The following is a 21,535-nucleotide window of genomic DNA, read 5'->3' as shown; positions in this document are numbered from 1 at the left end:
AGTCCAGTTTTTATTTTATTTTAAGTGACATATTCAAGTTATGTCTAAGTAAAAATGAAACAGATTTTAGTTCATGGCAAATTAAGAGACCACAGCTACCTGGAAAATGGGGCGAACTGCCATGTCCTTCTGCGTTTAGTTTTGGTTTGGTGGATAGGTATGCTTTTCTAAGGTATTATTGGTCTCTTCCCTAGATTTGCTGTTGATGGCAGAGATGGTTGGGTGAAGGTTTGTGTTGATGTACATAGAAGACGTAGAGGTTAGTACAGAGAGAAAGATCTCAGGGCCTCCTTAGCAAGATTGCCCTGCAGTGCTTCTATTCTTGGAAACTGGTCTGATCTGTCCCACTTTCCTGGGGTAATGAAGAATCCAGGGGGAATGCAAACCCTGTGTTGGTTTTAGGTATAGGTTGTCACAAAATAAATTGATATCAACAAAACAGGAAGATATCCCCCCAGTTCTGTTGGCCTTTGAGTAGGAGCAAAGTTAGGAACCAACAGCTGAGGTTTCCTGTGATCTGCTCTTGTAACGATAGCTTTCTAGAGGCCTTGAATTGTTACTCTTTTTTTTTTTTTTTTTTTGAGACGGAGTCTCGCTGTGTCTCCCAGGCTGGAGTGCAGTGGCGTGATCTCGGCTCACTGCAAGCTCCGCCTCCCGGGTTCACGCCATTCTCCCGCCTCAGCCTCCCAAGTAGCTGAGACTACAGGCGCCCGCCACCACGCCCGGCTAGTTTTTTGTATTTTTAGTAGAGACGGAGTTTCACCATGTTAGCCAGGATAGTCTCGATCTCCTGACCTCGTGATCCACCCGCCTCGGCCTCCCAAAGTGCTGGGATTACAGGCTTGAGCCACCGCGCCCGGCCTGAATTGTTACTCTTGAACTGTCAAGGGCCTTCACATGAACCAATTGTGTTCAGGTATGTGATTAGAGGTAAGAGATGTGTTTGTTTGTGTTTAGAAATGGGGTCTCGCTTTGTGGCTCAGGCTTGAGCACAGCGGCGTGATCATAGCTCACTGCAGCCTTGACCTCCTGGGAGCGCTCCTGTCCCAGCCTCCTGAGTAGCTTGGACTGCAGAAGTGAGACACCATGCCCAGCTAGAAAGTTTTTTATTTTAAAGAAATTCTGGTACTGTTGTGAGTGGATTTCTGTGTATTTCGTCATGTTTACAGTTGGTGCAAGTTTGCTTAATCATACCAAAGATGAAAGAGAGCCACTAATATATATAAATATATGTCAGAATTACAAATTAATCTATTATTAACAGTCTTAAATCACTACTTGAAAACACATTTAAGGCACTATATATTTGAAAGTGAAATAATTGCATTTCTTTAACATTTTTTTTTATAATTCTGAATTTTTACCGTTTTCATGTTCTACTTAAATCAAGGCTGCCCAGGTAAGACAGTGTTATAACCTGGATATTATCATGGCCAACATGGCGAATCCCCATCTCTATTAAAAATAAAAAAATTAGGGCTGGGCACAGTGGCTCACGCCTGTAATCCCAGCACTTTGGGAGGCCGAGGTGGGCAGATCACCTGAGGTCAGGAGTTTGAAACCAGCCTTGCCAACATTGTGAAAACCTGTCTCTATTAAAAATACAAAAAATACGGCTGGGCGCGGTGGCTCACGCCTGTAATCCCAGCACTTTGGGAGGCCGAGGCGGGCGGATTACAAGGTCAGGAGATCAAGACCATCCTGGCTAACACGGTAAAACCCCGTCTCTGCTAAAAATACAAAAAATTAGCCAGGGGTGGTGGCACACGCCTGTAGTCCCAGCTACTCAGGAGGCTGAAGCAGGAGAATGGCCTGAACCTGGGAGGCGGAGTTTGCAGTGAGCCAAGATCAGGCCACTGCACTCCAGGCTGGGCGACAGAGTGAGACTCCATCTCAAAAAAAAAAAAAAAAAAAAAAAAGCCGGGCATGGTGGCGGGCACCTGTAATCCCAGCTACTCGGGAGGCTGAGGCAGGAGAATCGCTTGAACCTGGGGGGCGGAGGTTGCAGTGAGCCAAGATCGCGCCACTGCACTCCAGCCTGGGCACCAAGAGCAAAACTCCGTCTCAAAAAAAAAATAAAAATAGGCCGGGCACGGTGGCTCAAGCCTGTAGTCCCAGCACTTTGGGAGGCCAAGACGGGCGGATCACGAGGTCAGGAGATCGAGACCATCCTGGCTAACCTGGTGAAACCCCGTCTCTACTAAAAAATACAAAAAACTAGCCGGGTGAAGTGGTGGGTGCCTGTAGTCCCAGCTACTCAGGAGACTGAGGCAGGAGAATGGCGTGAACCGGGGAGGCGGAGCTTGCAGTGAGCGGAGATGGCGCCACTGCACTCCAGCCTGGGGGACAGAGCGAGACTCCGTCTCAAAATAAATAAATAAATAAATAAATAAGCTGGGCATTGGTGGCAGGTGCCTATGGTCCCAGCCGCTCAGGAGGCTGAGACAAGAGAATTGCTTGAATGCGAGTGGTGGGGGTTGCAGTGAGCCAAGATCGTGCCACTGCACTTTAACCCAGCTGAAAGAGCAAGACTGTGTCTCAAAAAAATAAATCAAATCAAATCAAAATTTAAAAATGCATCTACATGGTTTTATATTTCAACATAGTTTTTACATTTAATTTAACTGGTTGCACCATATCCCGTTAGATTAATATGTTATAGTCTAATCATCCCCCTATTCTGGACATTTTTGTTATTTCTGGTTTCTCCCAATGGTATATATCCCTGGGAATGGGCCTAAATCAAGGCACTCGTCAAAGAAAATTTTGCTAGGTAGAAATTAATATTGTAATTCTCAATGGTAAGAGGGAGGCCGTGAACTTTAATGGGGAAAATATTGGTAACATGTAGATTCATTAATAAATTGCCTGTTTTGTTTGTTTTTAACTTTCAAACAAGAGGAAAGGGATTGTATTTCATTTAAGTAGTATAGAAACGGTATTGTAGTAGCTGAGGGTTTTTTTTCCTGAACTAAAAGATTTGAATTGTCCAAGAGACACATTCTAGGATGAGTTCATCTTGAATTACAGTACAAATATAAACCTTCACTAGAAATTCTGAGGCTGGGCCGGGCACGGTGGCTCAAGCCTGTAATCCCAGCACTTTGGGAGGCCGAGACGGGCGGATCACGAGGTCGGGAGATCGAGACCATCCTGGCTAACATGGTGAAACCCCGTCTCTACTAAAAAATACAAAAAACTAGCCGGGCGAGGTGGCGGGCGCCTGTAGTCCCAGCTACTGGGGAGGCTGAGGCAGGAGAATGGCGTAAACCCGGGAGGCGGAGCTTGCAGTGAGCTGAGATCTGGCCACTGCACTCCAGCCTGGGCGGCAGAGCAAGACTCTGTCTCAAAAAAAAAAAAAAAAAAAAAGAAATTCTGAGGCTGGCTGGGTGTGGTGGCTCACACTTGTCATCCTAGCACTTTGGGAGGCCGAGGTAAGAGGATCGCTTGAGCCCAGGAGTTCGTGACCAGCCTGGGCAACATAGCAAGACCCCATCTCTTAAAAAAAAATTAGCCAGGCATGGAGGCACACACCTGTGGTCCCAGCTACTCAGGAGGCTAAGGGAGGAGGATCACCTGAACCCAGGAGGTTGAGACTGCAGTGAGCAGCGATTACGCTATAGCACTCCAGCCTGAGCGACAGAGTGAGACTATGTTTCAAAAAAAAAAAAAAAATTTCTGATGCTAACATAGGACTACATGCCAGCTTCAAATCATTTCTTATTTTTCCATAATGGAGATGGTCATTATTTTTGGGCTACAGCAAGTGCTTTTAGTCATCTGGAAAGTGATACAGATGTAGCTTCTTCCCAAAGGGATGGCTGAAGTTGCTGGCTGGATTTGGACATGGAGATAATGATAACACACATACACTGTGGGCCACCATGGCATGAGAGAGCCCAGCTTGCATGCTGGTAGCCTACAAGCTGCAGCACAATGCCTCAGAAGTCCAGATTTTTATTTACCACCAGGGACAGTTTCACAGTGAGAGTCAAACCTCTGCTCTCATTGCTTTGTTTTTCTTTTTTGGAATTTTTGCCCTTAATTTTGATTTTGAAAAAATTGTAAATGACTGAAAAGTGGAAAGAATAGAACAATGAGTACTCACATATACTTCACCTAGGTTGAGCCAGTGTTCACAGTTGTTAGATTTACTTTCCCACACTCCCCACCACTGTCACTCTTCCGTTTCTCCTTCCAAAGTTAAGTTGTAGACGTCATGACCATTTACCCTCACATACTTGACATTGTATCTACTCTGAGGAAGGGCATTCTCCTACACAACCTCAATGGCATTGTCACAAGAAATTCAGCAGTGATATAACAACATCTAATATATAATGATATAATGGACTTTAGAGCTGTGGGTGTTTTTGTTTGTTTTGAAACAGAGTCTCACTCAGTTGCCCAGCCTGGAGTGCAAGTGGCGCAATCTCAGCTCACTACAACTTCCGCCTCCCGGGTTCAGGAGATTCTTGTGCCTCAGCCTTCCAAGTAGCTGCAACTACAGGCGTGCGCCACCACGCCCAACTGATTTTTGTATTTTTAGTAGAGACAGGGTTTCACCATGTTGGCCAGGCTGGTCTTGAACGCTTGACCTCGAGTGATCCGCCGGCCTTGGCTTCCCAAAGTGCTGGGATTACAGGTAGGAGCCACCGCGTCCAGTCGTGTTTTTGTTTTTGAATTACGCTCTTGGTGGTTGTGTCTCTGCAGTCTCCTTTAACCTAGAACAGTTCCACCTGTTTTGGGTGGGCGTGGGATCATTGATGAGAGTCTCACAATTTGGATTTGTCTGATTGTTTCTTCATGATTTAGTTTGTGTATTCTTTTCAGCAAATCATATCTGGAGGCACATAATGTCAGTTTATCCCATGATTGGGGATGTTTGATCACTCGGTTAAGGTATTGTCCTCCAGATTTATCCACGGAAATGCCTCTTTTCCCCTTTGTGAATAATAAGTAATATGTGAGTAGTACTTTGAGACTAAATGTTCTTCCCCAACAACTGTCACCTAATGGTTTTAGCAGCTGTGATGATCCTTGTCTGAGTCTACTCTCTTTATTTTTGAGATTGTGCATTTTTGGCCAAGACTTTATATCCTATATTTAGATGAGAGTTTTAAATATATGGTAACCTGCTGATTGAAACTTGATTTTTATATTTAGTAAGTAGGTCCTTTTTCTACCTTCTCCTTTCTTCCCTCCCTTACCCTTTTCCTCTCCTCCGTTCTCTGTTCTTCCCATTATAATATGCAATGATTTGGCTGTGACAAAGATTAATGACTGATTGTCTTCCCAGAATATTATCGTCTCTATGTTGCCTGGGCACATTTTTCCTTGTTTGTTTCTTTGTGAGCCAAATGCTTTTATTCTTTCTGTTCTCTTCCCATCTGTTTAATAATATGATTTTTTAAAAAAGAGAATTGGCTTCCTGATTGCATATAAGGTAGTATTTAGAAAAAAAAAAAATTAAAGAGCAGATGGCTCTGGTATTGACCTACTTCTAAATGTGATAGCCTTCTTACTTGATATTAGTCCCATTTTAATATGAATGAAGTCTTGATCCTTTATTGCTGCTATTGAATATTTTTTCTGTCCCTCAAAATCCCTATACCAGGCTGGGCATGATGGCTCACGCCTGTAATCCCAGCACTTTGGGAGGCCGAGGTGGGTGGATCACTTGAGGTCAGGAGTTCAAGACCAGCCTGGCCAACATGGTGAAATCCTGCCTCTACTAAAACTCCAAAAATTAGCCAGACACAGTGGCACATGCCTGTAATCCCAGCTGCTCGGGAGGCTGAGACAGGAGAATCACTTGAATCCGGGAGGGAGGCAGAGGTTGCAGTGACCTGAGATTGTGCCACTGAACTCCAGCCTGGGTGACACAGTGAGACTCTGTCTCAAAAAAAAAAAATAAGAAAAGTACATAGAAAATGGCAGGCCACCTTAAGTCCTCAACATGCATGCAGCCTGGTGCAGTGGTACAAGTAAGTGCAGGTTCTCAGGTAGGTCCAGCCCAGATAGTACCCCTTAGTAGTATGGGACCGACCTGGAGCAAGTGGTTCACCTCTTTTTTAAAAATAGCTTTACTGAGATATAATCATGTACTACAAAATTCACCCTTTGAAGTATATTCTCAGAGTTATACAATTATCACCACTGTCTAATTCCAGAACATTTTCATCATCCCCTCAAAAAGCCCATACCCTTTAGCAATCATTCCCCATTTCTCCCTCCCCTCAGCCCTTGGCAACCACCAATTTATTTTCTGTCTCTATGGATTTGCCTATTCCGGATATTTCATAAAAATGGAATTTACAGTATGTTCCCTTGCATGCCTTTCACTTTACATAGTGATTTCAAGGTCATCCACACTGTAGCATGCGTCAGTACTTCATTCCTTTTTAATGTCTACATAATATTCTATCTTATTCATTGTATTTATCCATTCCTATCCATATTATCTGTTTATCCTTTGGTGGACATTTGAATTGTTTCCACTTTGGGGTGATTATGAGGTGATTATGAATAATGCAGCTGTGAACATTTGTGTATCTGTTTTTTGTTTTTTTGTTTTGTTTTGTTTTTGAGACAGAGTCTTGCTCTGCTTGCTCTGTCCTCCAGGCTAGAGTGCAGTGGCACAGATCTTGGCTCACTACAACCTCCGCCTCCCGGATTCAAGTAATTCCCCTGCCTCAGCCTCCCAAATAACTAGGATTACAGGCACCCACCACTGTGCCCGGCTCATTTTAAAAAACATTTTTAGTAGAGATGGTGTTTTGCCATGTTGGTCAGGCTGGTCTCGAACTCCTGACCTCAGGATGCACTCGCCTCAGTCTCCCAAAGGGCTGAGATTACAGGCATGAGCCACTGCGCCCGGCCTGTATACCCACTTTTTGGGGACACATGTTTTCAGTTCTCTTAGGCATATACCTAGGAGTGGAACTACTGGAAATGTGGTAACTGTATGTTTACCCTTTTGTAGAATTGCCAGATAGTTTTCGAAAACTGTTTCACCACGATACAATTCTACTTAATCTTGATGACCCTCAATTTCCTCATCTATAACATGGGGATAACAATAGTGCCTACGTCTGAGGGATTTAGGATTAAGAGTAGATTCATAAAAGCACTTGTTATAAGTAATATAGGAAGTGCTTAGCTAGCTCTTAAATCTGGATGGGGGATAATAATAACACTGATAACTGTTATTTATTTCTCATCCTATTTCTGAAGTTTATTTTTATTTATTAGATGAATTGGAATGTTTGTTGCTAATAATTCATAAAGCAGTATAATAAATGAAAACTTCAAATTTTATTAGTTGTTTTTTGTACTTTAATTAGTAAAAGTCAGATATGTCCTTGGAAGGAATAGGTAAAGGCATGGCTCCCTGCTGGCTTAGCCTTCTCTGTTCAAGAACATATTGGAAGGAATGGATAGTTTTCTTCTCTTTTTTTTTTTTTTTTTTGAGACAGAGTCTTGCTCTGTCGCCAGCCTGGAGTGCAGTGGCATGATCTCAGCTCACTGCAACCTCTGCCTCCTGGGTTCAAGCAATTCTTCTGCCTCAGCCTCCTGAGTAGCTGGGACTATAGGAGCATGGCACCACGCCCAGCTAATTTTTGTATTTTTAGTAGAGATAGGTTTTCTCCATTTTGGCTAGGATGGTCTCCATCTCTTGACCTCGTGATCCACCCACCTCGGCCTCCCAAAGTGCTGGGATTACAGGCATGAGCCACTGCACCCGGCCTCTTCTTCTTCTTCTTCTTTTTTTTTAAGAGTTTAGGCTGGGCAACATGGTGAAACCCCGTCTCTACTAAAAATACAAAAAATTAGCCAGGCGTGGTGGCGGGTGCCTGTATTCCCAGCTACTCTGGAGGCTGAGGCAGGAGAATGGCGTGAACCTGGGAGGCAGAGCTTGCAGTGAGCCGAGACCAAGCCACTGCACTCCAACCTGGGAGACAGAGCAAGACTCCGTCTCAAAAAAAAAAAAAAAAAAAAAAATTGAGTTTAGTATGCATAAGGCAAAATCAAAGCCTTGCTGTTACTGTACTACCCTCACCCTTCGCAATTCTCCATTCTTTCATTCAAAGATAAGAGAACAGACTTCACAGTGCCTTTCCACCACCTCCCAAAAGTTCCTGTCTGTAGAAGTCCTTGTGCCAGTGAAATTGATTAAGAAACAGGAATACCATCTTTTAAAAGGGCCCGGTACGGCTGGGTGCGGTGGCTCATGCCTGTAATCCCAGCACTTAGGGAGGCTGAGGCGGGTGGATCACAAGGTCAGGAGTTCAAGACCAGCCTGGCCAACATGGTAAAACCCCGTCTCTACTAAAAATACAAAATTAGGCAGGCATGGTGGTGGGCACCTCTAATCCCAGCTACTCAGGAGGCTGAGGCAGATAATTGCTTGAACCTGGGAGGCAGAGGTTGCAGTGAGCCGAGATGGCACCACTGCATTCCAGTCTGGGCAACAGAGCGAGACTCTGCCTCAAAAAAAAAAAAAAAAAAAAGGGCCAGGCACAATGGCCCATGCCTGTAATCCCAGCACTTTGGGGGAGGCTGACTTGGGAGGATCACTTGAGTGAGGAGTTTGAGACTGGCCTGGGCACCATAGTAAGACCTTGTCTCTGCAAAAAAAAAAAAAAAAATTTTTTTTCTTTAATTAGCCAGGTGTGATGGCATGTGCCCACAGTCCCAGCTACTTGGGTGGCTGGGGTAGGAATATCCCTCAAGCCCAGGAGTTTGAGGCTGCGGTGAACCATGATCACACCACTGCACTCCAGCCTGAGTGATGGAGTAAGACCCTGTCTCGGATGGATGGATGGATGGATGGATGGATGGATGGATGGATGGATGGAAACGTTTATACTGGAGATACTGGTTAAAGAGAAGGATAGCAAGAGCTATTTGTGGAGGATTGATTTTTGGAAAGTTTGTTAAATTGAGTTAAAATTAGAGATGGGAGAGAGAAGCTGGTTTTGTAAGTTTAAGGCAACAGTAAGAACAGTAGTGAGTACTTACAGAGCACCTGCTCTTAGCCAGACACTGTTTTAGGTATGTACATAAAACTAATTCATTCTTACAGCAGCCTCCTAAGGGGCGTAAGTATTATTATTCCCATTGTACAAACAAGAAAACTGAGGCACAGAGAGACTTAACGGGCTGTCTTTGACAGAACCATGTTTAGGTGAGTTCAGCATTATCTCTAAAAGTTTAACCCCAGTTTAGAGACTTTGGCCCTGGGATGGGGAGGTAGGATGGAGAATCGGAATTATAAAATGCTTTAAATTATACACACGAATCCAGCAGACCAAATCTGCTAGATTCATACTATTCATATTATTATATTCATATTGTTCATAATATTATTCATATTAATCCCCTACTCCCACCCCACACTAGAATTCACTTGCTGAGTTGGCAGATACACAGTGGGCCTTCTAATGTCATACACTACTCTCCACTGCAGTTGAGCTAGGGCAAGACCTTGGTCACAGTGTTCTGGAAGTCCTCAGAGAGAGTGATGTTTTTCTTTGTTATAGTTTATATTTTACTTTTAGAAAGGAAAAGCATCTGGGCCGGGCGCGGTGGCTCAAGCCTGTAATCCCAGCACTTTGGGAGGCCGAGACGGGCGGATCACGAGGTCAGGAGATTGAGACCATCCTGGCTAACACGGTGAAACCCCGTCTCTAATAAAAAAATACAAAAAAAAAAAACTAGCCGGGCGAGGTGGCGGGTGCCTGTAGTCCCAGCTACTCGGGAGGCTGAGGCAGGAGAATGGCGTGAACCCGGGAGGCGGAGCTTGCAGTGAGCCGAGATCTGGCCATTGCACTCCAGCCTGGGCGACACAGCAAGACTCCGTCTCAACAAAAAAAAAAAAAAAAAAGAAAGGAAAAGCATCTGGGAAAAAATATTTATGACTGAGACAAAATTACTCCAAATCCCACTCACTTATATCATTTATTTATGTGGTGGACATTCATTTTTATGGTTTTTCAGTAAGCCTGTAACATTCTGAGCTATTAGACTTTGAAACTTTTATTAACAAGTGCCTGAGGGCTCGAATGATTTATTTGGCTCTCCAAGCCCATGGGTATATCCAGATATATAAGGTTGAGGTAGGTGCCTTATGCCTTCAGAAAGTACCGTGTTCTGCATCCAAGGTGTTGTAGGTTGTTCTGAAATGCTTGTGAACACAGAGTGCAACTCATTCGAGCTCAAATAGTTCTTATCTTCGGCCTAAAAATAAGATTGTGAATCCATTTCCCAGTCTTTAGAGAATCCCCTGTGATGGTTTACCAAAGAACAAACCACTTCCCTTGTCTGAACATCACGCACTGAAATTGGAGCTACCCATAAATAAGCAGAAGAGGGCGGGTCCTGAGGACAGAGGTACAGTCCTTGTGGATGCAGAGTAGCGTTCGATGGCTGGCTGAATGCCAGTTAGAAGAATGAATGTCGGTTAGATGAATGCCACTCATGTCAGGCATGTGGACATAGCCTGATAAGGGGGTGAAGTGTTCTGACATGTATGAAGAAAAATACTACTTAGCGGCCAGGCATGGTGGCTCATGCCTGTAATCCCAGCACTTTCGGAGGTCAGGCAGGTCACCTGAGGTCAGTAGTTCAAGACCAGCCTGGCCAACATGGTGAAACCCCATCTGTACTAAAAAAAAATTAGCCAGGCAGCTGGGCGCGGTGGCTCACGCCTGTAATCCCAGCACTTTGGGAGGCAAAGGTGGGCGGATCATGAAATCAGGAGATCGAGACCACGGTGAAACCCCATCTCTACTAAAAATACAAAAAATTAGCTGGCGTGGTGGCGGGCACCTGTAGTCCCAGCTACTCGGGAGGCTGAGGCAGGAGAATGGCGTGAACCCGGGAGGTGGAGCTTGCAGTGAGCCGAGATCACACCACTGTACTCCAGCCTGGGTGACAGAGCGAGACTCAGTCTCAAAAAAAAAAATTAGCCAGGCGTGGTGGCGGGCGCCTGTAGTCCCAGCTAGTCAGGAGGCTGAGGCAGGAGAATCACTTGAACTCGGAAGGCGGAGGCTACAGTGAGCTGAGATCATGCTACTGCACTCCAGCCTAGGAGACAGAGTGAGACTCCATCTCAAAAAACAAACAAAAAACCACTACATAGCTTCTAGGTGTTATTCACATAACTGGGAAAACAGTTGGGTTTTTCCTAAACTGGGTATTTAGAATTTTATGATAGTCTCAGTAAGTCATCTCATATTTCACATATAGATAATTTTCAGTTTAACAGTAAAATAAAAATGACTCTGTACTAGTTAGTGTACTTTTATTTTATACTTTTGAGTAGCAGTGAGCAGAATCTACTCTCCAACTCTATCAAAGCACTTATGTGTAGTGAAACTATATTGTATTTATCAAAATAAGGTGATTGCCACTTGGTATTTACCAGCTATTATCCTTCAAATGGCATGCTATTTTAGAAAATAATTATTATGGCATGTTCACAACTAGAATCGTAAAAATATTCTGACAAATTCTAAGAGCTCAGCGTTCTACTCTTTGATGAAAACTAAGAAATAATCTAAAATTTAAGGCAAAATAGAGTGACATTTTTTAATACCCCTACATGTATGGTATATCACCACAGTATTTCTTTCCTAAAACAGTAATAGGCTCCTAAATATGCTTGACCAGCAGGGCATGTTAAATATTTGTTTATGTATTCGCTCCACAAGTATTTTTTGAACACTTTTCATGGGCAAGCCACCATACTAGACACTGGGGACACAGTCGTGAATAAGATGTGCTCCAGGCTGAGCGTGGTGGCTCATGCCTGTAATCCCAGCACTTTGGGAGGCCGAAGAGGGCAGATCATGAGGTCAGGAGGTCAAGACCATCCTGGCCAACATGGTGAAACCCCATCTCTACTAAAAATACAAAACTTAGCTGGGCGTGGCAGTGTGTGCCTGTAGTCCCAGCTACTCAGATGGCTGAGGCAGGAGAATCGCTTAAACCCAGGAGGCAAACGCTGCAGTGAGCTGAGATTGCTGCACTCCAGCCTGGGCGACAAAGCGAGACTCCGACTGAAAAAATAATAGTAATAATAATAATAAATTAAATAATTGATTATTTAAATGGAAATCTGTTTTCATGCCTTGGTATTTCATACTGGTATATTGTTGTATTATAACTTTGAAAAGAGCCGATGGAGTCGGTCAAATTGTATGTATACATTTATTTATGCAACAAAAAAATTATGCTTATGTGCCAGGTACCGTTCTAGACCCAGGAGAAAGCACGGTGAACAAAACAAAGTCATTGTGTTCATGGTGATTTCACCCTGGTGGGAAGTGAGTAAGCAAATATATGATCAATATCAGGAATTGCTAAATGATAAGAAGAAAAATAAAGTAGATTAAGAGGATAGAGAGTGACCAGAATGCCATTTTATTTGAGTGGGCTGGGAAGGAGTCTCTGGGGAGATAAGTTTTCATAGCTTTCCTTCTTTTGTCTCTTGAGTCATTTCACCTAATGAATGCAGATGCAAGAGAATGTTTGTATCTGTTGGTATCACTCATATATTCATTGAGAGCTATGGTGAGGTCCTACTTCTTATTCTTTACTACTTAGGAAGATTAACACCTGAATTCTTCTCTTCATTCTTTTATCACTCTTCCATATACTTAAGTGCCTAAGCACCTTCATTCATCCATCCCTTAAATAATTTTTTTTCTTGAGACAAAATCTGGCTCTGTCGCCCAGGCTGGAGTGCAGTGACGTAATCTTGGCTTGCTGCCACCTCTGCCTCCCAGGTTCAAGCGATTCTTCTGCCTCAGCCTCCTGAGTAGCTAGGACTACAGACACATGCCACCACACCTGGCTAATTGTTTTGTATTTTTAGTAGAGACGGGGTTTTGCCATGTTGGCCAGGCAGGACCCGAACTCCTGACCTCAGGTGATCTGCCCACCTCAGCCTCCCGAAGTGCTGGAATTACAAGCGTGAGCCACCATGCCTGGCCATCCGTTCCTTATCGTTCATCCAAAAATCATGATTTGGTATCTGTTCTAGTTTTCCAAAATCTTGTGATATGATTTATTTGATTAAAAAATACATTGTGCAGTTAAGTGACTTCCAGTGTTTAATTATAAAGTGGAATTGCTTCTGGAGAGAGCTGTTTTTCCTAAGTGTTTTGGTGAACTCACAGCCACTGAAATTTGATGTCTTGGGTCAGATTGGGTCTTACAGTGATCCCAGCCTTAATGCCTAAAAGCCCTAAATAAAATTATACACTTCTCAAGTGTTCTATAGCATTGCACAAGTCTGAAATAGATGACTGGCACTCCCCTACACCTCATCGTTGGCTAACTGACTTGTCCCATAAATAGCTCAGTGTTATGTGATCAGACAACTACAACTAACAGAAGAGATTTTTGCTTCCTAACACACTTGTGCAGTCTCTGGTAGTAAACAAAATCCAAGTCCAAGTCACCAGCCCCTAACTGTAACCTAGTTCTTAGGAGAGTTGTGCAAATCAGTAGCCAAATCATGTGGGATGGAACTCAAGATAACCCTGCCTTATACCAAACTCTACATTCTGGAAAACAGTGTTAGAGCAAGATTCATTTTCAGTCCTTATAGTTACTTGAAGTCCCTTCCCAGTCTACCCAAATGTTTCTGCCCTAATCTGGTCAAACCCAAAGAGTGTCTGCCAAATGAGTTAAAAATTGTCAGGCGAGTCTGAGGGGGCATCATGGTAGTTTTATAAAGCCTTTTTTTTTTTTTTTTTTTTTAAATCAAGAGCATGTTAAAAAAAGAAACTACTGGCTGGGGCAGTGACTCAGCCTGTAATCCCAGCACTTTGGGAGGCCGAGGTGGGCGGATCAGAAGGTCAGGAGATCAAGACCATCCTGGCTAACACACTGAAACCCCGTCTCCACTAAAAATAGAAAAAATTAGCCGGGTGAGGTGGCGGGCATCTGTAGTCCCAGCTACTCAGGAGGCTGAGACAGGAGAATGGCGTGAACCCGGGAGGCGGAGCTTGCAGTGAGCCGAGATCATGCCACTGCACTCCAGCCTGGGCGACAGTGCGAGACTCCGTCTCAGAAAAAAAAAATAAGGAGACTACCTGCTATTGGAGCATAATGGTTCATATTTCTAACTCTTAGGTGGAATGTATTGTTTTTGTGTCTGAAAGATTTGTAAATGCTATAATTTAACAGAACATTGCTTCATAAATTCCTTAGCAGTAACTCAGGAGGTGAACCTTGGGGCATTTTTTCCAGATAAATCTGTGCTCTGTGTGTGCAAAGCATTGCTGCTTAGGTAACCAGTGATAATGAATAGAGTTCAATCCACGCTTTAGATGCTTTTACTTTTCTTTTACTGGGCTTTTTCAAAACGACATATGTTTGTTATATTTCTGAAGTCAAAATAACAAAACTAAAACAAGTGATTTAAAAAAAAAATCTCTCAGCTGGGCGCAGTGGCTCACACCTGTAATCCCAGCCCTTTGGGAGGCTGAGGTGGATCACTTGAGGTCAGGAGTTCGAGACTGTCCTGGCCAGCCTGGTGAAACCCCATCTCTACTAAAAATACAAAAATTAGCTGGGTGTGGTGGTGGGTACCTGTAATCTCAGCTACTTGGGAGGCTGAGGCAGTAGAATTGCTTGAACCTGGGAGGCGGAGGTTGCAGTGAGCCAAGATCGTGCCACTGCCCTCCAGCCTGGGCGACAGAGCAAGACTCTGTCTCAAAAAAAAAAAAACTCTCTGTTAATTATTTATTACTGTTGAAATGCTGCTTACCATGGCTGACAATTTTGAACAAAAGTAAAGAATATGTCTACGATGTCAAAGTTAGCAATTCTTTCCCTAATACTCCTTTTGTACTTTTGCTTATAAGACCTTAGTGCGTTTCATAGTCAGAGCTTCATAGACCCAACTGTGTATCTTTCCATGACCAGGCCGAGTGTCTACATTTTGAAAACATTTTAAAGTTAAAATCAAGAATACTGTCTTCAGTCTATCAAAAGGGCTAAAAACATTTACTTTGGCCGAGCATGGTGGCTCATGCTTGTAATCCCAGCACTTTAGGAGGCTGAGGTGGGAGGATCACTTAAGGTCAGGAGTTCAAGACCAGCCCGACCAACACAGTGAAGCCCCATCTCTACTAAAAATACAAAAACTAACCGAGCATGGTAATGCACGCCTATAATCCCAGCTACTCAGGAGGCTGAGACAGGAGAATCGCTTGAAGTGGGGTGGGGACGCGGAGGTTGTAGTGAGCCAAGATTGTGCCACTGCACTCCAGCCTGGGCGGCAGAGCAAGACTGTCTCAAAAAATTAAAAATAAAAATAAATAATAAAATAAAAACATTTACCTTGGTAACTATGTGAATATTTACTCTGGTGGATGTAAGGGGAAAATAAAGAAAAAACACCGAAAGCACTGATTGTTTGTTCAACAGATTGTAAACCATGGCTGTGTGGATACAAGCTCAGCAGCTCCAAGGAGAAGCCCTTCATCAGATGCAAGCGTTGTACGGCCAGCATTTTCCCATTGAGGTGCGGCATTATTTATCCCAGTGGATTGAAAGCCAAGCCTGGTAGGTGAACAAGGATGTTTGCATCATATTTTGTGAAACACAAGAATATTGGAGTTTGGTTAGAAAGATGTCATGATGGCAACTTTCTTTTTTTTTTTTTTTTTTTTTGAGACGGAGTCTAGCTCTGTCGCCCAGACTGGAGTGCAGGGGCGCGATCTCGGCTCACTGCAAGCTCCGCCTCCCGGGTTCACGCCATTCTCCTGCCTCAGCCTCCGGAGTAGCTGGGACTACAGGCGCCCGCCACCACGCCCGGCTAATTTCTTTTTGTATTTTTAGTAGAGACGGGGTTTCACCGTGTTAGCCAGGATGGTCTCGATCTCCTGACCTCGTGATCCGCCCGCCTCGGCCTCCCAAAGTGCTGGGATTACAGGCTTGAGCCACCGCGCCCGGCCAATGGCAACTTTCAAAGTTGTATTTTTAAACATTTTTAAATGTGATCCATAAAAAGGTATTTTTAAAAAATTTTCTTTTTATACATGAAAAGTATTTAACCCCATCTTAGATTGAGGGGATGGAATAACTCTTGGGATTTTTAAAATAGGATTTGTTCCCTTTAATAGTAAATACTGTCTAAAAGCATTAGAATATTACTGCTAATAAAAAGCAGCCAACAAATATGTTTCGAGTGCCCATAGGATGCCTAGCAGTGTCCTAAGTAATAGAATTTGTATGAAAAAAATTAAAGCCCAACCTTGTGTTGTAATCCCAACACTTTGGGAGGCCAAGGCAGGTGTATTGCTTGAGCCCAGGAGTTCAAGGAAGGCCTGAGCAACATATCAAAACCCTGTCTTTGTACAAAATACAAAAATTAGCCAGGTGTGGTGGTGTGCACCTGTAGTACTAGCTACTCGGGAGGCTGAGGTGGGAGGGTCGCTTGAGCCTGCGAGGCAGAGGTTGCCGTAACTTATGATCACACCAGTGCACTCCAGCCTAAGCAACAGAGCAAGACCCTGTCTCAAAACAAACAAACAAACAAACAAAATTAAAGCCCTCATCTCCAAATAATTCAGTGTTTCACTGGACGTGGTGGTGCACATCTGTAATCCCAGCTACCCAGGATGCTGAGATGGGAGGATTGCTTGACCCCAGCAGTTTGAGGCCAGCCTAGGCAACATAGCGAGATCCTATGTCAAAAAAATAATAATAATTTGTGTTTAATGGGGCAGATAGGTGTGAATATGCATATAATTTAATTATAATTTATTTCTTATAGTTTATTTTATTAAATGTAAATTATTTTACATTTCTTAATAAATTTACATCTAACAAAAAACTAAAAATAATTTAACAGTGGAGACATTGGTGTTTTTAATTTATATGTATTTTATATATACACATAAAGACTAAAAGAAAATTAGGTGGGTATTGTGGCTCATGCCTGTAATCCCAGCACTTTGGGAGGCCGAGGCAGGCAGATCACTTGAGGCCAGGAGTTCTGAGACAAGCCTGGCCAACACGGCAAAATTCCGTCTCTACTGAAAATACAGAAAATTAGCTGGGCGTGGTGACGGGTGTCTGTAATCCCAGCTACTCCACACGGAAGCTAAAGCACGAGAATTGCTTGAACCCAGGAGGCAGAGGTTGCAGTGAGCCGAGATCACACCACTGTACTCCAGCCTGGGCAACAGAGTGAGATTGCCTTTTTAAAAAAAAAACAAAAAACAAAAAACACTAAACGAAAATATACCCAAATGTTAACACTAATTACATTCTGGTGGTAGATTTGACAAGCATTTTAATTTTTCTTTATTTTCCAGATTACTGATTACATACTTGGGGGAGGGGAGAGTTGTTTTAAATTTCTTTTAGAATTAGTACAGTGCAGTCGACTAACAGCACAGGTTTTTAATTAGTATCATTATTACACACCAGGCAGCAGGATGTACACTGCTCAGGGTCTGGGAGCTTGCTGCTTAGTTACAGTCTGTCAGTCGATCTGGCATATTCATTTGATACTTCAAGCCTCACCATCTTAGCCAGGGGTCCTCTTTTACAGTCCCTCAGAGAAGCCAGCTTTGATGCTGCTATTTGCAGAGGGCCGTATACCTACCTATCAGTAATGTTGCCTTAGAATAATCGCAATGAGTGTTAGTAGCAAATTTCCGTTCAGAAACTAAAGATCACCAAAGAAAGGCAATTTTCTAGGCAATTAAAAAAATCTCAGCTTCATGTAATTAAGTGAGGGGAAAAAATGAGTTAAATATGAGAATGTCAGCTGTACCTTGTTTAGTGCTTTCCCCTCCCTTTTCATTTTCTCTCCTGTTTTCCTGATTTGGAGGATTTAGAAAAACATGAGTAGGAAGTTTCTGTTAATTTCAGATTTCACTTAGCAGAGTTCCCGTTTGGTGTTCTCACTGAATGAATTAAAAGACTTGTGTTGATATTAAGGAAAACTTGAAATTTTTTTAGCTTTGGTTTTCTTAAGAATATAAAGATTTTAATGAAGAATCTTCAATTCTTCTTTTTTTTTTTTTTTTTGAGACGGAGTCTCCCTCTGTCACCAGGCTGCAGTGGCTTGATTTCGGCTCACTGCAACCTCCGCCTCCCGGGTTCAAGCTTTCTAAGTAGCTGGGATTACAGGTGCCTGCCACCACACCGGGCTAATTTTTGTATTTTTAATAGAGACAGGGTTTCACCATATTGACCAGGCTGGTCTCTTAACTCCTGACCTTGTGATCTGCCCACTTCGGCCTCCCCAAGTGCTGGGATTACAAGTGTGAGCCCCCGGGCCCAGCCAAATCTTCAATTCTTTATGTTTAAGCCATCTAAGCAAGTCTTTTTTTTAACAGAGAATTAAGGTTTCAAGTAAAGAACCAATACGTGACTTCTATGAGTTTTGCTTAAAGACTGGATCCTCTCGAGTGGGTTCCTGGCCAGGTGTGGTGGCTCATGCCTATAATCCCAGCACTTTGGGAGGCTGAGGCAGGTGGATCACTTGAGATCAGGAGTTTGAGACCTAGTCAACATGGTAAAGTCCCATCTTTGTTAAAAATATAAAAATTAGCCGGGCATGGTGGTGCACGCCTGTAATTCCAGCTACTTGGGAGGCTGAGACAGGAGAATCACTTGAACCCAGGAGGCGGAGGTTGCAGTGAACTGAGATCGTGCTACTGCATCCTAGCCTAGGCGACAGAGTGAGACTTCATCTCAAAAAAAAGAGTGGGTTTCCAGACCAGGGGCATTGTTGCCAGTTGAAACAGAGGTACAGGCTGCCCTCATTCCTTCCAGCCTTTCATTTAATACATATTCTATTTAATACATAGGGCACACATATTTAAAATCTGACTTGATTTAACTGCCTTCTCAAGGTGCAGATTAGGGTGTACTATTTGATGGAGTATGGTATCACTGCTTTGTTTTGTTTTGTTTTGTTTTTGTAGAGACAGAGTCTTGCTCAGTTGCCCAGGCTGGAGTGCAGTGGCACGATCTTGGCTCACTGCAACCTCCACCTCCCGGGTTCAAGCAGTTCTCCTGCCTCAGCCTCCCAAGTAGCTGGGACTACAGGCACGAGCTGCTATGCCCGGCTAATTTCTTTTGTATTTTAGTAGAGACGGGGTTTCACCGTGTTGCTCAGGCTGGTCTCCAACTCCTGAGCTCAGGTAATCAGCCCATCTCAGCCTCCCAAAGTGCTAGGATTACAGGCGTGAGCCACCAGACCGGGCCGGTATCACTGTTTTGATACACCTGTTGGTGCCTTTTTTTGAAATTAGTTGCTATCTTCAGGGACTTAGGGATGGCAGAGCCTTTTAGCTACCACTGTCTTGTTTGGCTGCAGACCCAGTCAGCAGTTATTGAATGTTATTTCAGTCTGACAGCTGTTTGGTTTCTTCAGTGACTAAGTAATTTGGTACTTCCCAGTGTCAATTGTTGCCCAAGTTGTAGAAAGAAAGAAAGAAAGAAAAAAGGAAAGAAAGAAAAGAGGGAGGGAGACCATCCGAATCCCTGTCATCAGTTTAATAGCTCGAAATCAATGCAGAGTCTGTAGCATGGTTTCCTTTGTTTACCGGAGAAGTTGGCATTGCCTTCAGGTCCTGGGTCTGCAACTAGTGATATGTCTGACTCGTATAAATGCTTGTAGGCACTGTCTGCCTGAATGTCTCATTTCCAGGGCTTCTTAGAAGTAGCAATAGCTTCTTTCACCTATCTCTACCTAAGAAACCTGCAGATACCAAACTCCTCGAGGCTGGAAAGGACATGTAGAAGAGTCTTGGCCTTGTGCCTCCTTTCCACCCGTGAGGGGTAACTATAAATAGGAAATTATCCAAGTCCTTATTTCCTTCAGAGCACACAGAACCCTTTCCTTTTCCTTGCATTTCTCGGAGCAAATAGCATAAGCACCAAGCACATCATTGAGAGAAAGGAGGAAGGGCAGCACATTGTTAAAAAAATTTTTTTTTAAAAAAGAATGAAAGCTACAGTATAATCCAACTATTTAGTAAATTACAAATAGATTAATGTAGGCATTGAGTCCATTTCTGTTGGGCTGTTTCTTAAAATTTGCAGTGAGCGCTAAAAAAATCACTTTAGTTGAAGAAAAAGTGGGATGTGTTGAGGCTGCATTTATACAGGCTCATGTGCATGTATGTATACAGATTATGTAATTTTTTTCCCCTAGGGACTCAATAGATCTTGATAATCCACAGGAGAACATTAAGGCCACCCAGCTCCTGGAGGGCCTGGTGCAGGAGCTGCAGAAGAAGGCGGAGCACCAGGTCGGGGAAGATGGGTTTTTACTGAAGATCAAGCTGGGGCACTACGCCACGCAGCTCCAGGTAGGTGTGGGCTCTGGGGTCACACTTAATTATCTTGCCTCAGGGGTCTTCTTCCTGTAGAGACTTTCTTTCTCTCCTTCAGTCCAGCATTGTTGAGTTATATGTACATGCATAAGGTTCTTGTCGTTTGGTTTTGGTCTTTTTTTTTTTTTTTCACTTTTTATTTGAGAATAATTTCAAACTTCCAGAAAGTTACAAGAATCATACAAAGATTCCCCACATATACCCATATTCACCTATTGTTGACTTTTATGTTGTCATATACTCCTCGCTGTCTCTACACACACACGTTTTTCAGTCACTGGAGAGTAAGTTGCATACCTTGTATCCCTACACCAGTAAGTACCTCTGTGCATTTTCTTTTTTTTATTTTTATTTATTTATGTATTTATTTTTGAGACGGAGTCTTGCTCTGTCACCCAGGCTGGAGTGCAGTGGAGCGATCTCAGCTCACTGCAACCTCCGCCTCCTGGGTTCAAGCAATTCTCCTGCCTTAGCCTACCAAGTGGCTGGGATTACAGGCGCCCGCCACCATGCCTGGCAATTTTTTTTTTTTTTTTTTTTTTTTGTATTTTTAGTAGAGACAGGGTTTTGCCATGTTGGCCACGATGGTCTTGAACTCCTGACCTCAGGTGATCCACACCTCAACCTCCCTACGTGTTGGGATTATAGGCATATGCCACCATGCCCGGTCCCTCTGTGCATTGTCTTTTTTTTTTTTTTTGAGGTGGAGTTTCACTCTTGTTGCCCAGGCTGGAGTGCAGTGGCGTAGTCTTGACTCACCGCAACCTCCGCCTCCCGGGTTGAAGTGATTCTCCTGCCTCAGCCTCCTGAGTAGCTGGGACTACAGGTGCACGCCACCACACCCATCTAATTTTTGTATTTTTAGTAGAGATGGGGTTTCTCCATGTTGGTCAGGCTGGTTTTGAACTCCCGACCTCAGGTGATCCGCCTGCCTTGGCCTCCCAAAGTGCTGGGATTACAGGCGTGAGCCACTTTGCCTGGCCCCTCTGTGCATTTTCTAAGAATGAACCTTGTCTTGTGTGGTTATAATACACTGATCAACTCCACTAAATTTAGCATTGATATAATACTTTTAGGTACTCTTCTGGCAAACATGTCCTTTAGGGTATTTTCCCGCTGCAGCCAAGAATCCAGTCCAAGACCACATACTGCAT

The 21,535-nt window shown here is 43.5% G+C and overlaps 1 protein-coding gene across 8 annotated transcripts in view; it reads left to right on the top strand.

Annotated features, from left to right (window-relative positions):
• The window catches only part of STAT5B (signal transducer and activator of transcription 5B), a 91,501-nt gene that overhangs the window by 42,974 nt on the left and 26,992 nt on the right, over positions 1 to 21,535 (top strand). For 7 of the 8 annotated variants that reach the window (XM_077971744.1, XM_028836505.2, XM_077971745.1 and 4 more), the window contains exons 2-3: positions 15,448 to 15,585; positions 20,201 to 20,357. In XM_077971744.1, the coding sequence (XP_077827870.1) occupies positions 15,458 to 15,585; positions 20,201 to 20,357 (285 nt within the window). In that variant the 5' untranslated portion in view covers positions 15,448 to 15,457. The remainder of the gene's footprint in view (positions 1 to 15,447; positions 15,586 to 20,200; positions 20,358 to 21,535) is intronic. The other variant, XM_028836507.2, reaches the window with a different exon arrangement.

Source organism: Macaca mulatta, chromosome 16 (assembly GCF_049350105.2).
Source record: "Macaca mulatta isolate MMU2019108-1 chromosome 16, T2T-MMU8v2.0, whole genome shotgun sequence".
Taxonomy (NCBI): Eukaryota; Metazoa; Chordata; class Mammalia; order Primates; family Cercopithecidae; genus Macaca; species Macaca mulatta.
The sequence above is the reverse complement of the archived record's forward strand: the minus strand, read 5'-3'. Positions and strand labels throughout refer to the sequence as shown.